The sequence below is a fragment of the Spodoptera frugiperda genome, chromosome 25, assembly GCF_023101765.2.
Source record: "Spodoptera frugiperda isolate SF20-4 chromosome 25, AGI-APGP_CSIRO_Sfru_2.0, whole genome shotgun sequence".
In the NCBI taxonomy this organism is placed as follows: domain Eukaryota; kingdom Metazoa; phylum Arthropoda; class Insecta; order Lepidoptera; family Noctuidae; genus Spodoptera; species Spodoptera frugiperda.
The window spans coordinates 8,717,038-8,738,724 of NC_064236.1; the positions used below are offsets into that span (position 1 = coordinate 8,717,038).

General features: G+C 34.7%; 2 protein-coding genes across 6 annotated transcripts in view; one reads left to right on the top strand and one right to left on the bottom strand.

Moving 5' to 3' along the window:
* The first annotated feature begins 768 nt into the window (after positions 1 to 768).
* Positions 769 to 17,175, top strand: LOC118264852 (USP6 N-terminal-like protein). Of its 3 annotated transcripts, none has more exons than XM_035577524.2 (6): positions 769 to 1,382; positions 3,324 to 4,152; positions 4,275 to 4,504; positions 5,658 to 5,719; positions 10,069 to 10,261; positions 10,988 to 17,175. In XM_035577524.2, the coding sequence occupies exons 1-6, from the start codon at positions 1,240 to 1,242 to the stop codon at positions 11,364 to 11,366; spliced, it is 1,836 nt and encodes a 611-aa protein (XP_035433417.1). In that variant the 5' UTR covers positions 769 to 1,239; the 3' UTR covers positions 11,367 to 17,175. The 3 variants fall into 3 exon arrangements, with proteins under 3 accessions (XP_035433417.1, XP_035433418.1, XP_035433408.1); XM_035577525.2 differs by having other exon boundaries at positions 770 to 1,382; positions 4,269 to 4,504; positions 10,069 to 10,252; XM_035577515.2 differs by having other exon boundaries at positions 771 to 1,382; positions 4,269 to 4,504.
* A 1,573-nt stretch (positions 17,176 to 18,748) lies between these two features.
* The window catches only part of LOC118264837 (proton-coupled amino acid transporter-like protein pathetic), a 46,947-nt gene continuing 44,008 nt past the window's right edge, over positions 18,749 to 21,687 (bottom strand). For all 3 annotated transcript variants that reach the window (XM_035577496.2, XM_035577501.2, XM_035577506.2), the window contains exons 6-8: positions 21,426 to 21,632; positions 20,801 to 21,273; positions 18,749 to 20,625 (exon numbers count right to left, since the gene is read on the bottom strand). In XM_035577496.2, coding sequence (XP_035433389.1) covers positions 20,214 to 20,625; positions 20,801 to 21,273; positions 21,426 to 21,632 — 1,092 coding nt within the window. In that variant the 3' untranslated portion in view covers positions 18,749 to 20,213. The remainder of the gene's footprint in view (positions 20,626 to 20,800; positions 21,274 to 21,425; positions 21,633 to 21,687) is intronic.

A 21,687-nucleotide genomic window follows, 5' to 3' on the forward strand; every position in this document is an offset into this window, starting at 1 on the left:
AATTCTACACGTCTGTCAACTAATCATTAGTTTTATTGTTAAACTAAACTGACTAAACTCGAAAAAATACCTCAATTTTTTGTCAAATAAATGATCTTCCTTCTCCTGAAAAAAATCAATTAATTTTGGAACAGGGGTAGATAGATTATGACCTGGAATGACGATGGTTGGCAACTTTTTTAAAGATTTTGTCTCATAATGTTTCTCTAACCAAAAGTTTTGAATGTCAATAAAATTATTTAAGTAAAAATCATATCTAATAATGTTCTTAATTATATTCAACCTTCATAGTAAAATAATAATAGTTACATAAAATGTCTGACTAAATAATTGTCAATTTATTATAAAAATTGTTGAGATTATATAAACTACTAGCAAACCCGGCGAACTCCGTTTCGCCACCAATGATTTACCCTGTTTTATTGCTTTTCTCCTAATTTTTGCCTGAATTTTCTTTGCTATAAACCTCACGGAGCCCGAGACCTTTCCAACAAATGCAAAACCCTTGAAATCGGTTCGTACGTTCTGGAGTTATAGCGTCAGGAAGGAAAACCCGACTTATTTTTATATAATAGATAGTACAAAAATATAAACTGATTATTGTTTTGCTTAGTAATTTGAATGTAAATAAGAATTTCAGGCCCTAAAAACTATTTAAATAATAAAATAAAAATAAAAAATATCATTTCGTGTAATGGAGTAATGAAAAGAGATACGTTTAGTTTTTGCTTCCACATTAGGTTTTGTTTCATTGACTTGTGGTAGATAAGGATTGAAAAGAGAGAGAGAGAGAGAGAGTAAAAACTATACGAGTAGGAATCTCTGTTAGTAGTAGTTTCGTTTCGTAATTTTCCTGTTGTAATTAAAAAAGAGGGCGTATTTCTCTAATTGAAATTAGACAACCCCTATAATTAAACAAATCTTATGTTATGTACCTACGGTTGGATTTATTTTGCTGCTTAATAGTGTTATTTTCTCCTTGTGAATTGTGTTAGTCTCCAGCCGATAACTTGGGTCTTTGGTAGCAATTATGACATGACAGCACGTCAAATCATCAAGCGTCCAAGAATTTTCAATTGAAATGGGCGTGATGATTTCGATAGTAGTTTACGTTTCCAGGACTGCCCTGTAAACGGGTCAGTCATACTTATAAGTGAGCAAAGTATTTTGTAGGTCGGTCCGGTGAAAAGATCGTACGTCGTGTAGGTGTTTCGGTATGTGGTACGACCAGGCTGTGTTATGAATGAGGAGGCACTGTTGGCACGGGCTTCCGAGGAGCGGGAGCGTATCTTCCAGCGATACGAGAGGGGTCGAGAGAACCTCATCGGACAAATAGACCCCTGGGAGGATCCAGAGTTCGAGGATTATCACAAAACCGATCGGTATGCCTTTATTTTACCAAGTCTCGCGAATTTGTATATTGTTTGATGACTTAATGTTTACCCAATCACTTATTGAATGGCCTTTGCTTGTCAGTAGAGCTGTATTTTATTGAATTCTAATTAGCCAGATGCAATCTCATTAAGTTAATTCTTTGTTTAGCTATGCTTTTAATATTTCTTTGTTTTAATGTAAATTGTGTAAACCAATTCATGTTCTTTAATTCTTTCAATTAATATTGAAGATTGTTAAACTAATACAGATTGTGTGAGTGCCATTTATTTTGTGAGAATCACATAAATATTGTTATTTATGTCCTTGTACTATAATTAGTAGTGGAACATATGTCAAGCTACTGATTGTATCACATAAATAGCATTATACATCAGAATATAATAAGTGTTGTATGTAAAAATTGCCATGTTAGATGGCCTACTGGCCACACATAACTTGGTTTGATTCTGGCAAATTGTTATGAATCAATGTTATTCAATTGAATAATTAATTTCCTTGCAAAGGGTTCAGTTTTAAGTAGGTTTTATTTTATTGCTAGCAATTCATATTTACATTCTATATGGTGGTAGCTATGTACATCTATTATTAGGAAAAAAATGCAAATCTAAAATCAAATCATACTTTCTATCATTTTATTCAAATATTATAATTACCTATGTTTGTTTATGTAAATAAATCTTGTTGTTGGAAAGATTAAAGAGTGCAACATGAAAGTTGGCCTTAATTACAATTATCAGATTTTGGTTCAATTCTGAGCTATAATTTAGTAAATTGAGTTTTATTATTGTTAAATATTGATTTAGTTGTAAGCATTATTAGGTCCGTCTAACATAGTGTTTACTGGTTAACTGGAATGCAGACCTAAGCAAGAGATAATGTATATATTTTATTGTAATTGTGAGGTAAATTATAACTTTCTTAAAACAAACCAATGTATTTTGTATGGTTTCAAACCCGTTATACTGAGGTTTCAATTTTAACCTTTTCCTTACTTATGGTTAGAATTTCTATGCTTTTTGGCAGTAGCTGGCGATCCAACATTAGGCAAGAGACTAAGGTACTTAGGAACAATGACACAATTGCCACAATTATCATCACATACGAGGAAAATAATGCATTATGTGATTCTATTGCTTGAATGGATCATGTTTATAACTGATTGTGCTGCAGCTTTCTTCCTTATTAAGAATTTTTTCAACATTTTCCTCTTAAATTTTAATATGGCTGTGCTTATGGTTGTAATTAACTTTTAATTATTTAAATCTCAACTGTTTAATCCTAATTAACACTTTGGGTAGACTATTTTTCAAATTGTCACTGAGGACACAATGCAAGTCTTTTAAAAGTATAAACATTATACTATTGTTAAATTAAAACTATCTGGAATATTAAACAAGAGCTATACTTGAATATAAGTAACGTAAAACATCCCCATTTTTAAGAATACTTACTGTAAATTATAAATCATGTTAATACTGAAGATCTGAAAAGTGTGACAACTTCATATCAGCGTTAATAATAAATAGTGTTTCAATAACAGTTCAAATCTTTTAAAAACTGTTTTCTTTATGTTTAACATACTAAGTTGCTAATGACTTGATTCTAAATATATTATTAAATAGATAAGAAATAGAAAGTACTTCTTTATTAATACTAGTATATTTTAAGTAGTTATCAATGCATTATTAATTTGTGATTGAGGAATGTTTTTATTTCACAAAAGATATATGTTTCCTATGACTGCGAATTTTATTTATGATGATATGATAATCTTGCTCTGCAAAATTATATTAAGATAAATGGCACAGCAGATCTTTTTATTTACTTTTTCTTGAGCAGTAATTTTATTTAACATTGTTATCTCATACATATTATGGACTTAGTTTCTGATATTGTTCATTATCATACAAGGATGCTCTTACTTACAGATATGGATTCATACATGATGAACGCTTGCCTCAGAAAACAGGGCCCCAGAAGGTCAACATTGAAGTGGAGAGGGAGAAAAAATGGGTCAAAATGCTTACTAATTGGGACTCACCAGCCACCAAAGAAAAACTCCATAGAAGAATATACAAAGGCATTCCAAATTCACTTCGAATAAAAGTATGGTGCAAGTTGATGGATGTTAACAAAATTAAGTCTGCTAATCCTGGGAAGTTCCAAGAAATGTTAAAACTAGCTAAGCTGTGGTCGACAGATGTAAGGCAAATAGATTCAGATGTAAACAGACAGTTCCGGGAACATCAGTTTTATAGAGAACGATATTCAGAAAAACAATGCTCATTATTCAATGTTCTTTGTGCTTATAGCATGTATAACTCAGAAGTAGGTTACTGTCAAGGAATGTCTGGTCTGGCGGGGGTGCTGCTCATGTATATGGATGAAGAAGATGCATTCTGGGCATTGGCTGTGCTCCTCTCAGATAAGAAGTATGCCATGCATGGACTGTACATAGAAGGATTTCCGAAGTTAACAAGATTTCTGGAACATCATGATAAAATACTCACAAAATTTATGCCAAAATTGAAACATCATTTTGACAAGTTTGGCTTGGATGCCATCCTGTATTCCCTGAAATGGTTCTTTGTTTGCTTCGTGGAGAGAGTGCCATTTAGCTTATGTCTCAGGGTTTGGGATATTTATCTCTTGGATGGAGAGAGAGTGGTCACTGCAATGGCTTACACAATACTCAAGCTTCATAAAAAAGCAATCATGAAGTTAAATGATATGGATCTTATTGTAAATTATATTCAGGTGTGCTGCTTTTCTATGCAAACTATATGTTATTATTTACAATCTTGTATTAATATCCACGTCGGATATTAATACAAGATTGTATGTTGTAAGTGAATGAGGTATTAAATTTTTAGGTTAAGCTACATAAAGACTTTGGGTTTGAAGATGATATTGTAATCTATCACTTGGAGCGATCAATGGAAGAGTTGAAACGAGCGAAGCTCGACTATCCAGGCCCGCCGCCGCCCAACGAGCTGCCTAAACGACAGCTTGGTTTATTTGTGGAGCCCGACAAAAAATCGAAGATTGGACAACGGGCAGAGAATTTTTCAGAGACTGAGAAACAGGCTAGAGCTACTGTGATATTGAGGTAAGGGAAATTTCTATTTCTATTACCTAGTACTGTTACAGAAGAGTGCTTATCACCATGGGGCAAAGGCGTGAGTTTATTAGTATGTGGTGAAGAGGTTTTTTAACCCCCGACGCAAAAAGAGGGGTGTTATAAGTTTGACGTGTCTGTCTGTCTGTCTGTCTGTCTGTCTGTCTGTCTGTCTGTGGCATCATAACTCCCGAACGGATGCAGTGATTTCAATTTAGTTTTTTTCGTATGAAAGGGGACTTATGTGCAAGTGTTCTTAGACATGTTTGATGAAAATCGGTTGAGCCGTTTTAAAGTTATGGGCGGTGAAAGTAACGTAAGCGGGAGATTAACCGAAGGTCTGCAAATATACTGGGATGGGGTCTCAAATTAAACCGCACTCAAAGAATATATATTGAAATATATTATTTTTTCGTATTAAAAAAAATAAAAAAATAAAAAATAAATAAATAATAAATTAAAAATTTAATAACAAAAATTTTTAATTTAACGTTTTATTATGAACAAAAAATCTGGCACCAATGTAATCTTTCGCCTACTTATAGAAACAAAACTAGTAATTAATAAGTAAAAAAAAAATTTAAGCGAACAAGCTTGAGTAGTAAGTATATGTAATATACTAAGCCTAACTTAACCTAATCTACCTATAAAAAGTATAAAATAAAAAATTAAATTAAAAATTTAAAAAACCCCCGACACTAAAACTTAATATCCCTTTAAAAAGTAAAAAATAATAAAAGAAACTTAATCTTAAAGTACCTAAGAATGTACTAATAATTCTAAAAAATATACGTCTCGTTGGGGGACCGCATGAATACGGACTGCACACCGTACTGTACTTATGAACAAATCGTAGATAATTAAGAAATAATTAGGAGCGGTCCCCCAACGCGACGTATTTTTTTTAGAATTATTAGTACATTCTTAGGTACTTTAAGATTAAGTTTCTTTTATTATTTTTTACTTTTTAAAGGGATATTAAGTTTTAGTGTCGGGGGTTTTTTAAATTTTTAATTTAATTTTTTTAGGCATTTAATTTCACCACTACTACATTACATACATAAAATAAATATCCCACCAAAGCCACATTAAAATGTAATGTTTAACTAGAAGTGTTTTTTTAATGTGTTCTCCGTTGTTACAGACGCGAAAAGGCTGCAATAGAATTGCAGGAGCTTCGAGTCTCACAGAGTGACACAGTGTCAGGTAATTTGGAAGCATCTCTACCCACTTCGCGTACCACCTCCGACGAGAGCCTTGGCTCCGACCACTTTACGCATTTATAAAACTTGCTCATTTACATTGGCACACTTTGTTGAAGTGCATTCATGAATAATTGAGATGTTAAGATGTTATCTTGTAACGTTACTTTTCGGCCACAAACTGTATATAACAACATGTGCCAATATAAGAGCGGCAAGTGTAAAATAGCATTTTGGGCTAGTTAAATTGATATTCGTTGTTTCATTCGCTTTCATCGAGAGTTCTTGAATTAGATCATCTTTAGATGTACTGGACGGTAGCTGTAAATTTTTGGCATGCATCTGGATGCCTGTCGTTAAACACATTTGCATGATATTCACGTTATATTACTGTTAAATCCATGCATGTTCTTAACTGATTTTGCACAATTCAGAAATGTCGTTAACCGCGACTGTCCGATATCTGTATACACGGCAAAAGGCAAAATAGTTTAAGAAAAAATATTTTTATTTAGTCAAATTTGCCAGTAGAGTAAGATTACAATGGCATTTTTGTCGGAAAGTCTCGAAATGCCGGCAACGTGGATGCCGCATCTCATGTCACAAACTGTAGTATAGTCACACTGCCGTGGTCGGTTCGATACCGGCTCTCTGGTGTCTCTCCATAGAAGTCTGGTATCCTGACTTAGACAGGCCGACAAAATGCTTCTTACATTAGCAAGTATGTATTTGAAATAGATTTAGGTTAGAGCTACTACTCTTAGATTTTTTCGGTAAATCATGATGTAGTATTTTGACCTAATAAGTACAAATTATTTAAAATATACCCTAATCGTAATCATGAATACACAACGTAGGTAGGTGGTGAAGACTGACAGATACGCGAGTTGTAACTGAATCATCATATTTGATAAGAACCGCACATTTCGCAAACAGAGTTGTAATGTAAACGGTTCAGTTAAACTTTTTAGTATTATTATTAAACTTGTCACCTTATGTGTTTAAACTGCCCTAGTTGTTTTATTCCAAAGTAAAAGCGACCATGTACTGGTTGACTTGGTTCTTTTATGTTTCTCAAGCAAAAATGTTCGATGAATCAGGAATGAAAAGTAATGTAGCGTATGTCCTAATTTAATTTTATGATTTTAGATTAACTTTTTAATTTATTTCCGATAGGAGTTTAGTGACCCTTATACTGGCAAACACAGTGAAAGGGCAATGGATAAATAATTGCTACTTTGTTACACAAGTAGGGTATAATTCTATTAAATTATATAATTTTAATTATTAGACTTGAAGTTGTTGAGATTATTTTTCAATTAAATTATGAAACATAATTATATTCAATAATTGCGTGTTCTGTGAGCTTATGGCAAGTATAGGTGAAACAAGAGACAGACAACAAATGTTATAGTGTACCATTTTTTTTATTTAGTAATGGAATCCTTCAAAGTTTGATTTTTACCTAAATTAGTAACGAAACTATCTATTATTTAGTCCATCGCTCTTTTTGAAGAATGTGATAAGTATTTGTGAAGGCAAGGTACTTATATTATATTGTCCTGTGGGAGTGTCCTATTATTATGTAGTAATTTGTAGTGTAACTGATTTGTAATAGTAAGTTGGAAGACATTAGCCAAAAAGTTTGACGTATATTGTAGAAGCCACATTTTTATGATTTAATTTACTTATTTATACATTCTGTAGTATTCGTTTTTTTTTGCTTCACCTATCATTGTTTTAATGCAGTTTCGAATACATTTAGTTTGCCATGTTTTGAGACCGTTAGATCTTTAGACACGAATTATTTTTATATTTTTTAGTTTTTCTGTTATGTCATGTCTTATAAATCCTTATTGCATCAACTGCTGTCGTGCGTGTGGGACTCGTCATTACTTCACGATGTCCAACTCCAGCTATATTGAGTTCGGTTAATGTTTTATTCAATTTTTCGTCATAATGTTTGGTTCAATGATGACTACTTTTACAAGTGTCCGCAGACGAGTTTGACACTGCACTGGCTTGCAGTTTTGTATGTATTTCACTTGAAGTCTATCAACAATGATGGCATTGCAGCCATTACCCATATTTTGTTTTAGATTTAGACGTTATTTGAACTTGTGCACTAGCATGTTAATTGGTGGTATGGAGGTGGGTTTATGTCATGATTAACACGATTAAAACGACATGCATTTAACATGGCATTACTTAAGATTTGAGGAGTGTTCGTCTTTTATCCTTGAACTGAATCCCTTACAATGATTCCATTCGCATTAAAGAATATTTCTATAGAATAAGGCTACTAACTCCTCAGATCTTAAGTCCTATTCCCGGCTTCCTGCATTGTTTGTGCTATTTCTCATAAGATAACGCTACGCCCACTACGTAATCTGTTTAATACTACTCACAAACTTATTAACATTTATTCTATTATAGCACTTAACATCTGGGCTTGCGTTTCTGCCCAAAACGCACTTGATGCAACAATTTTCGTGTCTTCAATTCTGATTTCTGAATTTCAATACTTCCGCCCCCTTTATGACGTCTGCTTCAAACGAATCTCTGCTCGATAGTGTCTGTCTATTTGTATATCATTCATAGTGAATGTTGTTACATAAACCCACCCCTATCATATGATATTTTCATTCGATTACTGGATAACTTAGTAAACTTATTTAATTGTCTCTTAGTGTTAAGTTAAGATCGAGAAACCTCCATAGTACGACCTAAATTTTAACCCATGGGAACAAAACGTTTAATTAACTAATAAAACTATTGAAAATAACTGCGCATTTTAGTTGAACGATTTGCTATGAACAGACCCTAACGTGGGAGCTCGCTATTCCCTTATTAATAACTGAGTCATAGTTTTCGGGTCAACTTTCCTCTATGGATAAGGTATTGTAAGTTTATGATTGGAGTTTAGTAATACCTAAATTAAGCCGTATACGAGTGCATTGAATATCCCTAGGAAACATAACTATATAATTTTATTTTTAGTATTGCCGCCCGTGGTGGTATGAGGAACGCCAATAAATTATAAAAACAATCAAAACACATAAAACTGTAATGGATGGTATGTTTTAGTCGTTTAAATTAGACATCACATACAGTGCATTACGTAGACACAGCACACATTATACATATCTTATCAATGTCGCTTTTAGTTGTTTTTCTAATTATCACGTTTAAAATGATTTTTTCCTCAGTACATTGTTAGTAGATAAAGCAGCAAACGCAATACCATCGACGCTAAATGGTGATGTAATTTGTTTAAACGTTAACTTTCGATGATCAATAAATTATATCATTAGTTAACGTAGCAAAATATTTTATACTTTTATAGAGTTTGCAATTCACAGTGAATTAAAAACACCATTTCGATTTTTTTTTGTGGTACGCTGAATGACGTAATGTACACATTGTCAAAGCTTTCTCCCTCGGAGAGAACATCTTTTAAATTTGGCTGCCGCATATCGACACGCTACTTACTACCTTATGTTTTAGCTTTCACCATGTTTTGACCCCCGTAAAATGTAACTAGGTCACAGTGACAATGTTTCTTCGGAATGCCAATAGCCTAGATAGTCGAAATAGCGAAACTTATCTTGTTTCTACAGTAAATATTTTGAAGCGTATAGTACCAAGTGCTCCTCCACCGAGATAGCAGATGTAAGCCCGGGCTTACTTTGTCACTAGCGAGATAACACAATTCAGCGTTTTTCTTCAGATAATAAATCTCCAATCGGTGTTCCACTTCGTACGTCCCATGCTTCAATGAACATTCACCTAGATTCTCCTGTCCTCACTTCGGTGCATGTGCAACAAAATCAGTCTTTCAAGTACAGCTACCTCCTAAAGAGTGAGAGATATAAGAAATTGCGAAGACGAAGACTTTGATTATTGTTGTTCCTTCCTTTTCCTTATTTTGATGTAAATATGTATGTATGTATTGAATAAATAAGAAACATTCGTGTTGTACTTATTATTTAATTTGACTGAGCTACGAGCAGAGATTATTTGAAGCTCGAAAATATTGCATGTGCGTTTTGTGTTCCTACATACATTGAATTTGCTTGACGTTGTGCCATAAGTAAGGTAAGAATTGTATAAAATATTTTGCATGGAAGTGTTGCTTTTTGTTTTGTGTGCTATGCATATAAAGCTAGTGTGGCTAATGAAAGATTTGGCAGAGAGACATACGTTACACAAGGGAATACACGATCGATGGTGATCTGACTGGTTAGCAAACAAAGGGGACAGAAAGCTGAGCATTTCGCGAATAGCGGCGTATGACTGTATTACACGTTGGTTGATGTAATGTTATTGTACGGCGGGTGTGTTGTTGCACAGAGCACAGCGGCGTGGCGGGTGGGATCCGCTGCGACGACTCGGTGTCAGCGCTCGGGTCGCGGCGCTCGCTCGCCGACACGAGCGTGACGAGCACGGCCGACCTGAGCGTGTTCTCGAGCGGCCGCTCCCACGCCATGGACAACTCGCTGGACACGCACTCCAACGTCAGCGACGATGCCACTGGGTCAGATGGGTGAGATGTTTTGTAGATGTAGAATGCACTCATTACACTTTTGTTTAAGCCTCCTGTATGTGCAATTTCTTTGGTTCTCTCCTCAATCACTACCCTATCCAAACATGTTTCGGTGGTTTTGCCTGTTAGACATAAAGCACCTATGCAGTTCAGCAATTTTAATGTTTTAAGCAAAATGATTTATGACCAACCGTTTTTAATAATCTTAAAATCTCAACAGATATATTGCTCATTGGCTGCAGTCACAGACAGTGACTCCGGGAACTAAACAAATGTTATGTAACTTTTAATTTTTTCTACTATGTCTATGTTAGTCTGTATATTTAGGCATATTAGTAAAAGTGCTTGCTTTGGCCATTCATACATTCCAAGAGCAAATCATTACATGAAATATTAATGATCATAATATATAAGCTTGGTTTGTTGTCTGTTGCGGCTGAAAGATGTTCTAAGTTTTCTAGTTGGTCGTATCGGTTTTAAAGCTAAAAACTATTCTATGATCTCTTGTATTTCTGCTTAGCTTGATTACAGAGCCGCTGGCGCTGTAGTCAAGCGTTTAGTTGTAAATATGTTACAATACATAATATATTGAGATAGGCTATGCTATGAATTGCATTTAGTTCGCACATATATGGTATTTAAATTAAATGTTTTCTGTTTTAGTAATGTTTAACAGCAATTGTATTAGTAGTGACCATACTTAGGATTGTGAATATAACATTTCAGTTCGGGCATTTGCGGGTTGAGTATACAGCGGGCTCCGTCGACGGCGCACTCGACCCCGCGCGCGACGCCGCACCCGCCGTCCGTGTCGCCCATGTCCGACGACGTGGTGCGCATCCACGTGACGTACAACCCTCGCGCCGGCAGCCCGCACCTGCACCCCATCAGCCCCTCCAAGTACAAAGCCTATAACAACGAGGAACACCACAAACCCGTCTCTCTCGGCTTCTACAGCAACGGCTCCACCAACTTGCCCTCGGACAATAGAATTCGTATCCAAGTGCCATCTGAATCTGAAGAACTCCTCACGCCGGTTGTTGACGCAGGGAATAATATCACACCTCGGTTCATTGAATCTCATACCGAAATGTACGGATCTTAAATTGAATTTCAATTTCTTATTTTACTTCTATTTTTCACGTAATGGCCAGTTTACAAACTGTAATTATATTTTATTCGTCTCTCGAAGTCAGTAATTCTCGCTATTATTTAACACAAACTGTTGTACAAAGTAGGGTTCCATTTTAGGGATTATGTTTATTTAATTATTATTAAAAGACAGAAGCAATAACATATTTGCTAGTGTATTATCTTGCTTAACTACTGCAGTATCTTCGCATTTTAATTTGAGTATAACTGATAGTGTAGATTACTTCGACTTAAAGTTTTAGGTTAGGGAAGTTGATAGCAAACTACAGTTTATTCAAGCAGAATCCATAAGACAATAATTGGCTCTGTTTCTTGTTAATTATATGATAGTGTAGCTTGAGCCACAAATAGTCCTAAAGAAAGAAAATATATAAATATTCATATAAGAGAGAAGACAAAAGCAATAACAGATGCCTATAACAAACACTAGGAATATAACCTAACGCACTCAGTATTTAGTCCTAGTATTTAAATAATTGTGTTCAATGTTGGTTCCCCGTGAATGTTGTACAAATTGCAATAAATCACAGCAATATTAAGCTGTCACGCTTTAGCTTGTAGTAGTTTTCGAGCACATAACAATAAACGTTGACAATACATACAAGCCATACGTTAACACGTTCTCACCACAGAAGAGTTATATATTTTGACAAGCCATATAGATATTACATTGTTCTTTCATACAAGTATATGCTGCTGCCTTTATGTACTTATACTTAGTAAGCATTTTTATATTGTTCGAATAAGCCTGTTAACACGTTTTCAATAGCCATGTTGTGCAAGTTTAAAATAATATATTATATTAATACAAATAGTGTATACATAATGTATACCGCCATATAAATGTTATATGTACAAGTATTTTTGAAAATGAGATCATAGATTGGAGATATTTAGATTGTGTAAGCTATTCTTGAGTGGTTCAAAAGATGTTAGTGAAAATTACATAGATTGAGTCGGCTTAGGCCTCTTGAATGTTATGGTCCCACTAATTATACATACTTGAATATCCTAAGTGTCGTTTGTAGCCAATGTTCGCTAGATCAGATATAGTTAATGACACTTGATTTCAACTCTTATAATTATAATTGCTATACTCTAATTGGATGTCTTCTTGTTTAAAGGTCCCCAAAGCTAGGACTGGTCTTTTAGATGTAAATATTTCGTACTATGTCTCTTCATACTTTCCTTTTAAAACCCCATAATCTAAAACTTTAGGTGTATTATAGACAGATGTAAGAATACGATAGATATAAAATTCCATTCAAATACTAACCTACAGTGAGAAACGCAATAATGTCAGTTAAATTGTTAGTCGTAAGGTGAATTATGTCCGTGTAATATACAAAGTTTTCGGTCAATATACATATATGTGATGTATATTAGGATTAACGTACACGCTTTCGATAAAACACGTTACATGTTTTAAAATTTACATGTTCTCAATAATTTAGTTTATGATTAATACTTAGATTACATCTGTATTTTAATTTAGTTTAAGTTATTTTTAATGTTCATGTAAGGCTTGCGCAGATTTCGTGTACTATTACATTTTTGGTGTGTTTATGCTAATAAGTAAATTGAAATGAAAATCTGCACATGCAATAACATTTTTATTATAAAGACGTGTTCGCGCCAGCCTTGTATAGGTACATTATTACCTTATTTATTCCATACTTCTACTTGAATATTAATATATTTATACGCAATAACTGATATTAAGGATCTTCCATGGACAGTTACTTAGGTTATGTCGAACTAGAATCGTTTAGCTATTCTCCTTGTCAGGAAATATTCAGAGAAGAATCTCAAGATTTTAATATTTTTTTGGTTCTCAAATGATAAGTTTGGATAAGACAGTTCTTTATCTTGATCAGATCTTGGGTATCCTGTGATAAACGATATTATCTGGCACTCATTATGTAGTTAGAAAAAGAATTACGATTCTCATGATATTTCAATGCAATTGGTAATAGGCGTCCAAATTAAGGATCAACAAATCTTGTGCCATTTTATATATTTACGATTATTCCTTTTATTAGTCACTTACGTATTTTGTATTTTATAATTCTTGAATATTTTTTTAATGCGCGGTATTTTAGCATAGAATCGGCATTATTTGCTTAAGATTTATTTTGATAGAAATATTTAAGACAATAGACAGCGAATATAAATTGTTGTACATGCTGCCTTGTACCTACATTCTTGTTGCGTGGTGGGTTGACTCCATACTTTTTATTTTTTAACGCAAATTACTCATATCTTCGTATTTGTTTACTGCTAAACTTTTAGAACGTGAATGAATAAATGTTACTCAATGCCCGGAGGAGGTACCTATATATACGCATTAATTACACTTCGTGCTCAGTTCTATTATAATATTTTAATTGTTTTTGGTGCGTGAAAATTGGAAACCTCAAATTAGATGTCCGTCCAATTATTTTCTAGACTGGAAGCAATTTATTCGGTACATAAGAACATGAACATTTTGTTTTATTTGAGAATTAAATGATTTAGCACGTCGACGTTTAGTAAATTCTAATTTATTTCCATAGGTTAATGAATAGCTGTATTGAAATATAAAGAAAGTCATTATTTTAAATATATTTGATGTGAATATTGTGCAGTTAGAGCGTTAATTATGGCGGTTAGAGTAGACGTTTTAGTCGCAAGGGAAATTAAGTAAATTTATTAATGTGTATGTGGAATACATGACGCGTAGTAAGGGTGGGTAAGTAACAGCTGTTTGTTATGGAATAATTCGATATAATTACGGTAGTATGATATCATTTGTACATTAATTACCTAGTACTGTAAAGGATTGAGATACTCGCATGTCTACCGAAAGTTTTGAAGCTTAAGCTTGCTTCTGGTACATGTTCCGAAACATTGTAATAAATAGCTGTCACTACAACATGGCCATTCCATCGAGAGTCAATAGTTACGCGGGTAGTAGAGAATAGTAATACATTTTCGATAATTACTTACTATATACCCTTGTTCAGGAATATCTGCAATAACTTACCCTTTTATGTAAACCTAAGGTGCTCAATACTGCTAATTCTGATAAAAACATATAAAATAAATTATTCCAAATGATGTAATAATCCACTAGAATCTTCCTATAGATAAACGTTCAGTTTGAAGAGAAATAAATAAAGTTATTTTTTTACCCCTATTGAATGGAAAGCGATTTAAATATATTTACCATTAGTTCATGTGTTAGCTAGAGAAACATAAATACGTTAAAATTAATTATTTGTGTGTACCTCTATATTCAATAACTACTGTTTAGCTAAGATCGCAATTATAGTATAGCTGTCGTATAGAACAAAAATATAGTAAAACTCACCCATCGAAATTATCTGTATGTAAGTTAATAAGGAATCAGGAATTGTTTTAAATCTAAGAAATTAATATTAAAATATTTAGTCGGTCAAGTTTCACTATCGTTCGATAAATTAAACAAGTCGTTTATATAAGAAGTTGTTACGTTTGAAATAGCTGTTTTGCTAATATGTATGCTATTCTCTTAGTACGAAGGTGCTTTTTTAGAAGTGGACTCGATTAACAACGTTGATTACAGAATTTCTAACGTGGCAACTTCTTAAAAGCTCTGTTCATGTCTTTAGATGTTAAGAATTGGAAGATGTTATCACTACCGTACATATTTAGTGGAATACTCATTAAATGTGATGGTTCCAGTCCAGTACTGAGTCTTTGAGAAGCAAATGGGAAATATCTATGTATTAATTTACATTCCATCACCATTTGAACTGGTAATGTCAGGAGATATGAGCAGGGTTTTATTCGTCTATATCTGTTATTAGAAACACAGTGAGAATAGTGCCTGCACGAATTTCGTTGTTACTCTACATACTTAGTTCATAATAATAAAAAAAATATTCGTAAAATTGTTAACATTTACCTGAATACTGTTTAAAATTAGTTTATAGACTTAATTATATGGTCAGCATTTGCAATATACTTATAATGTGTAACGTCGAAACTTGTAAAGTATTATTTTCGTATCGTATTTATTTCTTACTGTATTTTTTTGCTTTAGTATTTAAGGTATTCGATTGTAACACTGGTGTAGTGTCAAATTATTCGTGATTGGAATAGAGGGCCTGTATAATTTTATCTATCTGAGGTGCTGGGAGCTCTCGATCGAAAGTGTACGTTTGGTAGCGCCGTGAAAGTTTGAAGCTAGATTAGATTGAATTTGGGACTATGCAATGGTCTATAAAATGAGTGTTGTTTATGTATGTGCATTTATTATGTAATTGTTTGGGAATATGATGTCACAGAGTTGATGTACAAGGTGTTTGATAGTGTGGTTGTCACAGCACTAAAGGGATAGGTTAAGCCCCTTTGATGTTCCTACGTGGCATTTTCATGTGTGAAATTGTAACTAACATCAGTTTTCTGTCCAAACTGCGTACAAACGTATAAGGACGAGGTAACATAACAACCTAAAATAAATGCTAATATTTTGCTAATTAGAAAGTGCTACGAGGCATCATCAGTTGGTTTGATCTATGGACAGAGAAAACTAAAGTTTGACGCGTTGTAAAAGTTGCACCTTGAGTAGATGTATTGTTCATGTGTCAGAACTTTTGTGACGCAGTATGTCAGAGTCAGAACTTGAATGACACACTGTATGACGCAGTGCGTCAGAACTTTTGCGTGATGTATTGTATCAAAACTTAAATCTGCCCTAATATCACCCACTGACTAATTTTGTGAGGTAGTGCCAGAACATTCAGAAATTTGGTGGCACAGTCTGAAAATTACTTTGTAACTCGTTGAGTGTGAACTTTTGTGAGGCAGTGTGTCAGAAGTGTATTACGTAGAGAGTCAGTACTCCTGTGACACAGTGTGGTATAACTTGTATGATGCGGTATATCAGAAGTATTTTATGATGCAGTACGTCAGTACTTTGTGACGCTTATGTCATAACTTAGTGACGTACTGTGTCAGAAGTTTGTGACGTATTATGTCAGAAGTTTGTGACGCACTATGTCAGAAGTTTGTGACGCAGTGTGTCAGTATGTCAATGCTGTTGGGTAAACGAATTCGGGCCGTGTTAGGAAATGTGTGGCACGCGTAGAGAGCAATGTTTGATATAAGTTTGTGGTAACGTTCTTCGGTAACGTCGGTGCACTTGTGTTCTGAAAATTATGTTGATACAATATGTGTTTTTACTGTATAATGTGATTTCACTTGCTATTTTCTAGATTATAGTCAGAAAAAAGTGCTAGTAAATCGATCAATACTCTATAGATACGTAATCTGGTGCAACAGGTGTAATATTCTGTGTGAAACTTGCAACACTCTCAGAAACATTAAAAAAGTTAAGTCATTAGGTACAAACCTAAAGTCTTGGATAGATCTAGTAAAAGACCATTGTTTTTATGATCATTGAAATATCAAGTGAAATTATATTAATAGTTAATAACCAATAATTGTGAAACCATTGTTGGATTGTGTTCTACAGTTTTGTGCATGTTTTGACAAATAATCTGTACACACACAAGGTTACCGCCTCCAAAAGTTTGTAACTTATTGTAATATAATGTTATTTGTTCAGGACTTCGCGCATGTTCGTCGTTCACGGAAGTTTTAGTTGATCGCTATAAAAGCTGACTTGGAAAACGTCTATAAAATTATTACGTAATTTTATTGTTAAGCTAGCAGTGAGCTCTCTTAAAATATTAGCGAGAATAGACACTGTTCATAATAAATATAATAATTTTCGATATTGTTGTTTTATTTTTACACAGAACCTCGTTATCTTCTGCAGTACCATGTCCAAATAATTACTATGTACCTTTATCCCGTTTGCTGAGGCCACCAAAATGAGCTCAAACAAGATACCTCTTCTGTAAGTCGCTGAGGAGTTGTGTATCCCGAAGACTATATGATACACCAGTATCAGGGGCTGCAAATGGCACAATTATATAAAAATAGGATGCTATTTGTACATAGCATGCTGATGCTATATTGTATAAGTAAATTAAATGAAAACTCAAAATGTTAAACAGGTAATGTCAGGTAGATCCAAATAGGCACGTACCAGGATTACTTGTAAAGTTTCAAGGGCACACACCTATGCTTTAAGTGTAACACAAACTTTTTGACCAGTTATGTTATTGTCATACACCTGGGTACACCGGCAGTACCGGCGCTATTCCAAAACACATGGAGACATTTTTTGGAGATCGAAGAAGCCCTATAATACTTACCTGGATATAGTACCTACGTTCCGACTTTTCTCAATCTGGGAATCAACCCCGAGTCTCAGTACTTGGTAGTTGTGCTTGTGACTAGATAATTCGCCAACGAGGTTGTCCTTTTAAAAAGTCTTCCAACTTCGAAGTAGAACCTGGAAGCTCTCATCTAATCTTAAAAGTGTGAAAATGGATTCCAATTATCTAGATTGGTACTTAAAGTGTTACGAAATGAATGTCAAGCAATGAGGAATTTATTTGGGCTGGTAGGTATAGAGGCCTAAATAACTACAGTCATGTTAATAATTATAGGTGCACGTCCCTTAACGTTCACTGCCACCATTACGGGTTTTTTTAAGTTCATTGCGATGCCGCCCTATACTAATACTACGCCACGCGGACACGCCTGGCGTGTTCGAGGCGTAGTTATAGAAATTCGCAAGAACACGCTTGGCGTGTCGGCGGCATTGAACGTGTTAAAACAATTGGTATTTGGTGCTGCGGAAAACCTTGCGGGGTACCGGGGGTCCGGCTCGAAGTAGGAGTTTGAACCGGGTGGTTTTCAGTCAGTAACAGATAGACACTTCTCCTCGCCCCATCCAATGCAGCAGAAATTAATTCAACCAATCAGGAGATATATCAATTTACAGCAGGAGGATGGACGGATGGATACAGCAGGAAGGATTTTTAAAATTTCTGCTCCGCTGGTCGAGTCGCAAGTGCAACTGCCCGACAAGGGGTCTCGGGTTTGATTCCCGGGTCGGGTAAAGTACTACAGGGCTTTTTTCGGTTTTTCAAAAATTTATGGATCTGGATTTGTGCCAGTATATATGGCACTAGGCTCACCCCTATTACATGGGACTTATAGCATAAATATTGAGAAGTGGGTGTACATTGTACCTACAGTGGCATTACGTTCCGTAATGTGCACCTCTGCCTACCCTCAAAAGACAAAAGGTTGACGATTTTAAAAATTCTCAATGATAATGTCAACCCTTCAGATATACCTACTAGTGGTCTAGTCGGTACTCAAGTAGGTACTCGTAGAGTAGACCTATCACATTAGGGTAAGTATGGGGGAAATAATAATTATAAACATACAGAGCTTATAAACGGTTTATTAACGTAATTTATGATTATAATTAAATTACAAAATAATATCATATAACTGATAATATTTCAAACAAATTGTTATCAATGTTTGGTGCGCTGTGGTTATGAACAAAACAAAATTTAAGTACTACTAAAAATAATTTTCTACATAATTTAAGAACAAATAGGAACTTTATTGGGTTTGTTTGCGAAATTACGCCTATAAATTTTGTAAAAAATGTAGATAATAGATATACATATAACATTAAAATTGAATTTTAATATATTATTAATTAATATATTATATAATAAGAGAATTCCATTTATATTAGATAATAATAAAATTTATTTTAAAAATACTTTATCAAATGGTCGTTGTAAACTTCTTAGTGTTGAATTGTAAAGAGTCTAAGACTTATGAAACGTCTAACTTCGATCGCTGACCTTATAGTTTCTAATCTTACTAAGAAAGGCCTCATCCTGATATTTCTCATCTATTTATCACATGCGACTGCGTGTACTTATTGTTATTTCAGTTCTTCGGTATTAATCTTTACAACTTACAGTTAAGTGCAGTTTCATGACATCGAAATTCGTATAATGCACTTATAAATACACACAAACAATTCTATAAATTAAGTTACAATTATGTATAAAACATTAAGCTTACAAACACTAAATGCAAAGATCCCAGTCACCAATTTAAGATAAAATGTTCTTTTTTAATGGAAACAAATTACACTAACGAAAGCATTTGTTCGTTTATACTGAATACGACATCAGAGTAATGCTATTAAGTACCGATGACGATATGAATAGATGACAGTTATGTTCGATAGCTTTTTGGTCTTTGTTTATTTTACAAAATACTTATCTATCGTGTACATGGTAGCTCATTTTGTTTGGGACCAACAAATCATTGAATACAACATTAACGCGCCTACACCACACAATCGAAATACATGTTGACTCAAATACTTACATATTTCTAAGTACACCATCCAACAGTATTCAGTTCTGATTTGGGAATGTAATAGCGATTTTATAATTTTACATGCCCCATATAATTGTACATATAAAATATATTTTATAAAATACGCATAATAAAAGGCAACATCAATTTTTCTAGTATACATATCGTAACTATTTCGAATTCATGCACAACGTGGAGCAAATATTGACTACATGCAATAAGTAGCACCATACGTTTAGCAGCGTGTTTCGCGGTTACCAATACAACAGAATTCAGGTCCGTTTCACAGGAGACTTTTGGTCGAAATAGTTTTCCAAGTGCCAGGGTGACGAAACAAAATAACATCGACTACGACCTAGACACCTCGACTACTTCGAACTCCCAAAGTGTCACGCGTAAAACTGGTAAAAATAATCTATACTAAATACTAAGCTGTACGCTAATATCTATCACACATTAACACAGAATCTTTGAATAAAAGGCTGTGCACTAAAGTGTTGCCTTATATACTATACACGCGTATAATTTCTTTAATGGCATCCTTAGTACCGAAAATGAGGGCGAACATACCGAAGATGAGCACAACTATGTTCTTCCAGATAAGATATTTGCCAGGTCCGAAGCCGATGTCCCAGTAGGTGACGACTTCAATGAAGGCGGGAGCAATGAGACCGAGGATAGAGAAGCAGAACGCTCCAATGACGCCCATGAAAGGTCCGATGGTGGGCACAGCGACAGCTAGCAGCACGCAGGCGGTCACCATGATGGTCCTCATGATGTAGTCAGCAAGGTCGGGTCTCTTCGTGAACTTGTCCTTGATGCTGTTCCACATGATTTCGACGCACACAAAGAACTGCAGTCCGTATGTGCAGTATACGGCGATGGCGATGGAGATCTTGACAATTTGGGCAGGACTGTAAACAACAAGAAATATATTATTAAGCTACCTATTTAGTTCTATTAAAATTGTTCAACACTTTAGTGAGATGAGATTGTGTAAATAAACTCTTTTAAATCTATATAAAAGTTTATTTTTTTAAAGTTAAATAAAAGTTTTTCACAAACAATGGTTACATGGAGCATACTCACATTTCAGTGCTTTCCAAATTCAGAGTGATGGAGTCTGCAACGCCTTCTCCGTAGCGGAGGTAGCCGAGGAAACCAAGAAGAATGTACACGAGGGTGACACCGCTCATGCCCTTGTTCAGGACGCCACAGGTGCCGAGCATGGAGCGAGGGGTCTTCATGGCGTTCTCCAGGGGCATCACAACACCGATGGCTTCCATGGCAAAGATACTTAGTGAGAAGAATTCGGGCCATTCTACCGGTGCTTTGAAGAGCATGGACTTAATGTTGTCCGTCATGAGTTTGCCAGTTCCGACGAGGTAGTAGAAAGTGATTCCAAGACCGAGCGCCATGAACACATTGGCGATCATGGACACTGGCGCTAGGTACTTGAGGTTGCGGATCCATGCCATGAAGATGAGTGGCAGGAGAAGAGCAATGATGAAGATTCTTATTTCTACATCTTCCTCTTTTTGGTTCATGTAGTGTGCTACGACCTGAAATAGAATAAAATATTTAAGATGGAGAAAAATTGTGAACCAACATGATCGTTTTATTCAACAAGTACCGTAGTAAAAATGTTTAAGTAGTGAAACTGAATGAATGTTGTAGTGTAGTTAAGGTTTTTATGTACTTAGTATATAGTTACCTGCACAATATTCTTGGCGACGATCACAGTGTACACAGAACAGGTACCGAAGTAAGTCAGGAACAGACTGACAAGGATGAAGATTCTGAACACATTTCCCCAAGGTCGCAGTGCTTGTGGTCCATTCTCCAAGGCGGCCTGTCCCACTTCAGGGAACGTCATCTGCGTTCTCCTGGTCTTCTTATACAGCACATGGGCACACTTAATCTGTGAATAAACAGGATGTTGTTAAAAATGGTTTCATGCAACGTTTTGTTTCGCA

Coding starts and splice junctions, on each gene's coding strand:
- LOC118264852 (XM_035577515.2), top strand. CDS start 1,240: ATGAATGAGGAGGCACTGTTGGCACGGGCTTCCGAGGAGCGGGAGCGT. Junction 1,383..3,323: donor GATTATCACAAAACCGATCG/GTATGCCTTTAT, acceptor TCTTACTTACAG/ATATGGATTCATACATGATG. Junction 4,153..4,268: donor TTATTGTAAATTATATTCAG/GTGTGCTGCTTT, acceptor TTAAATTTTTAG/GTTAAGCTACATAAAGACTT.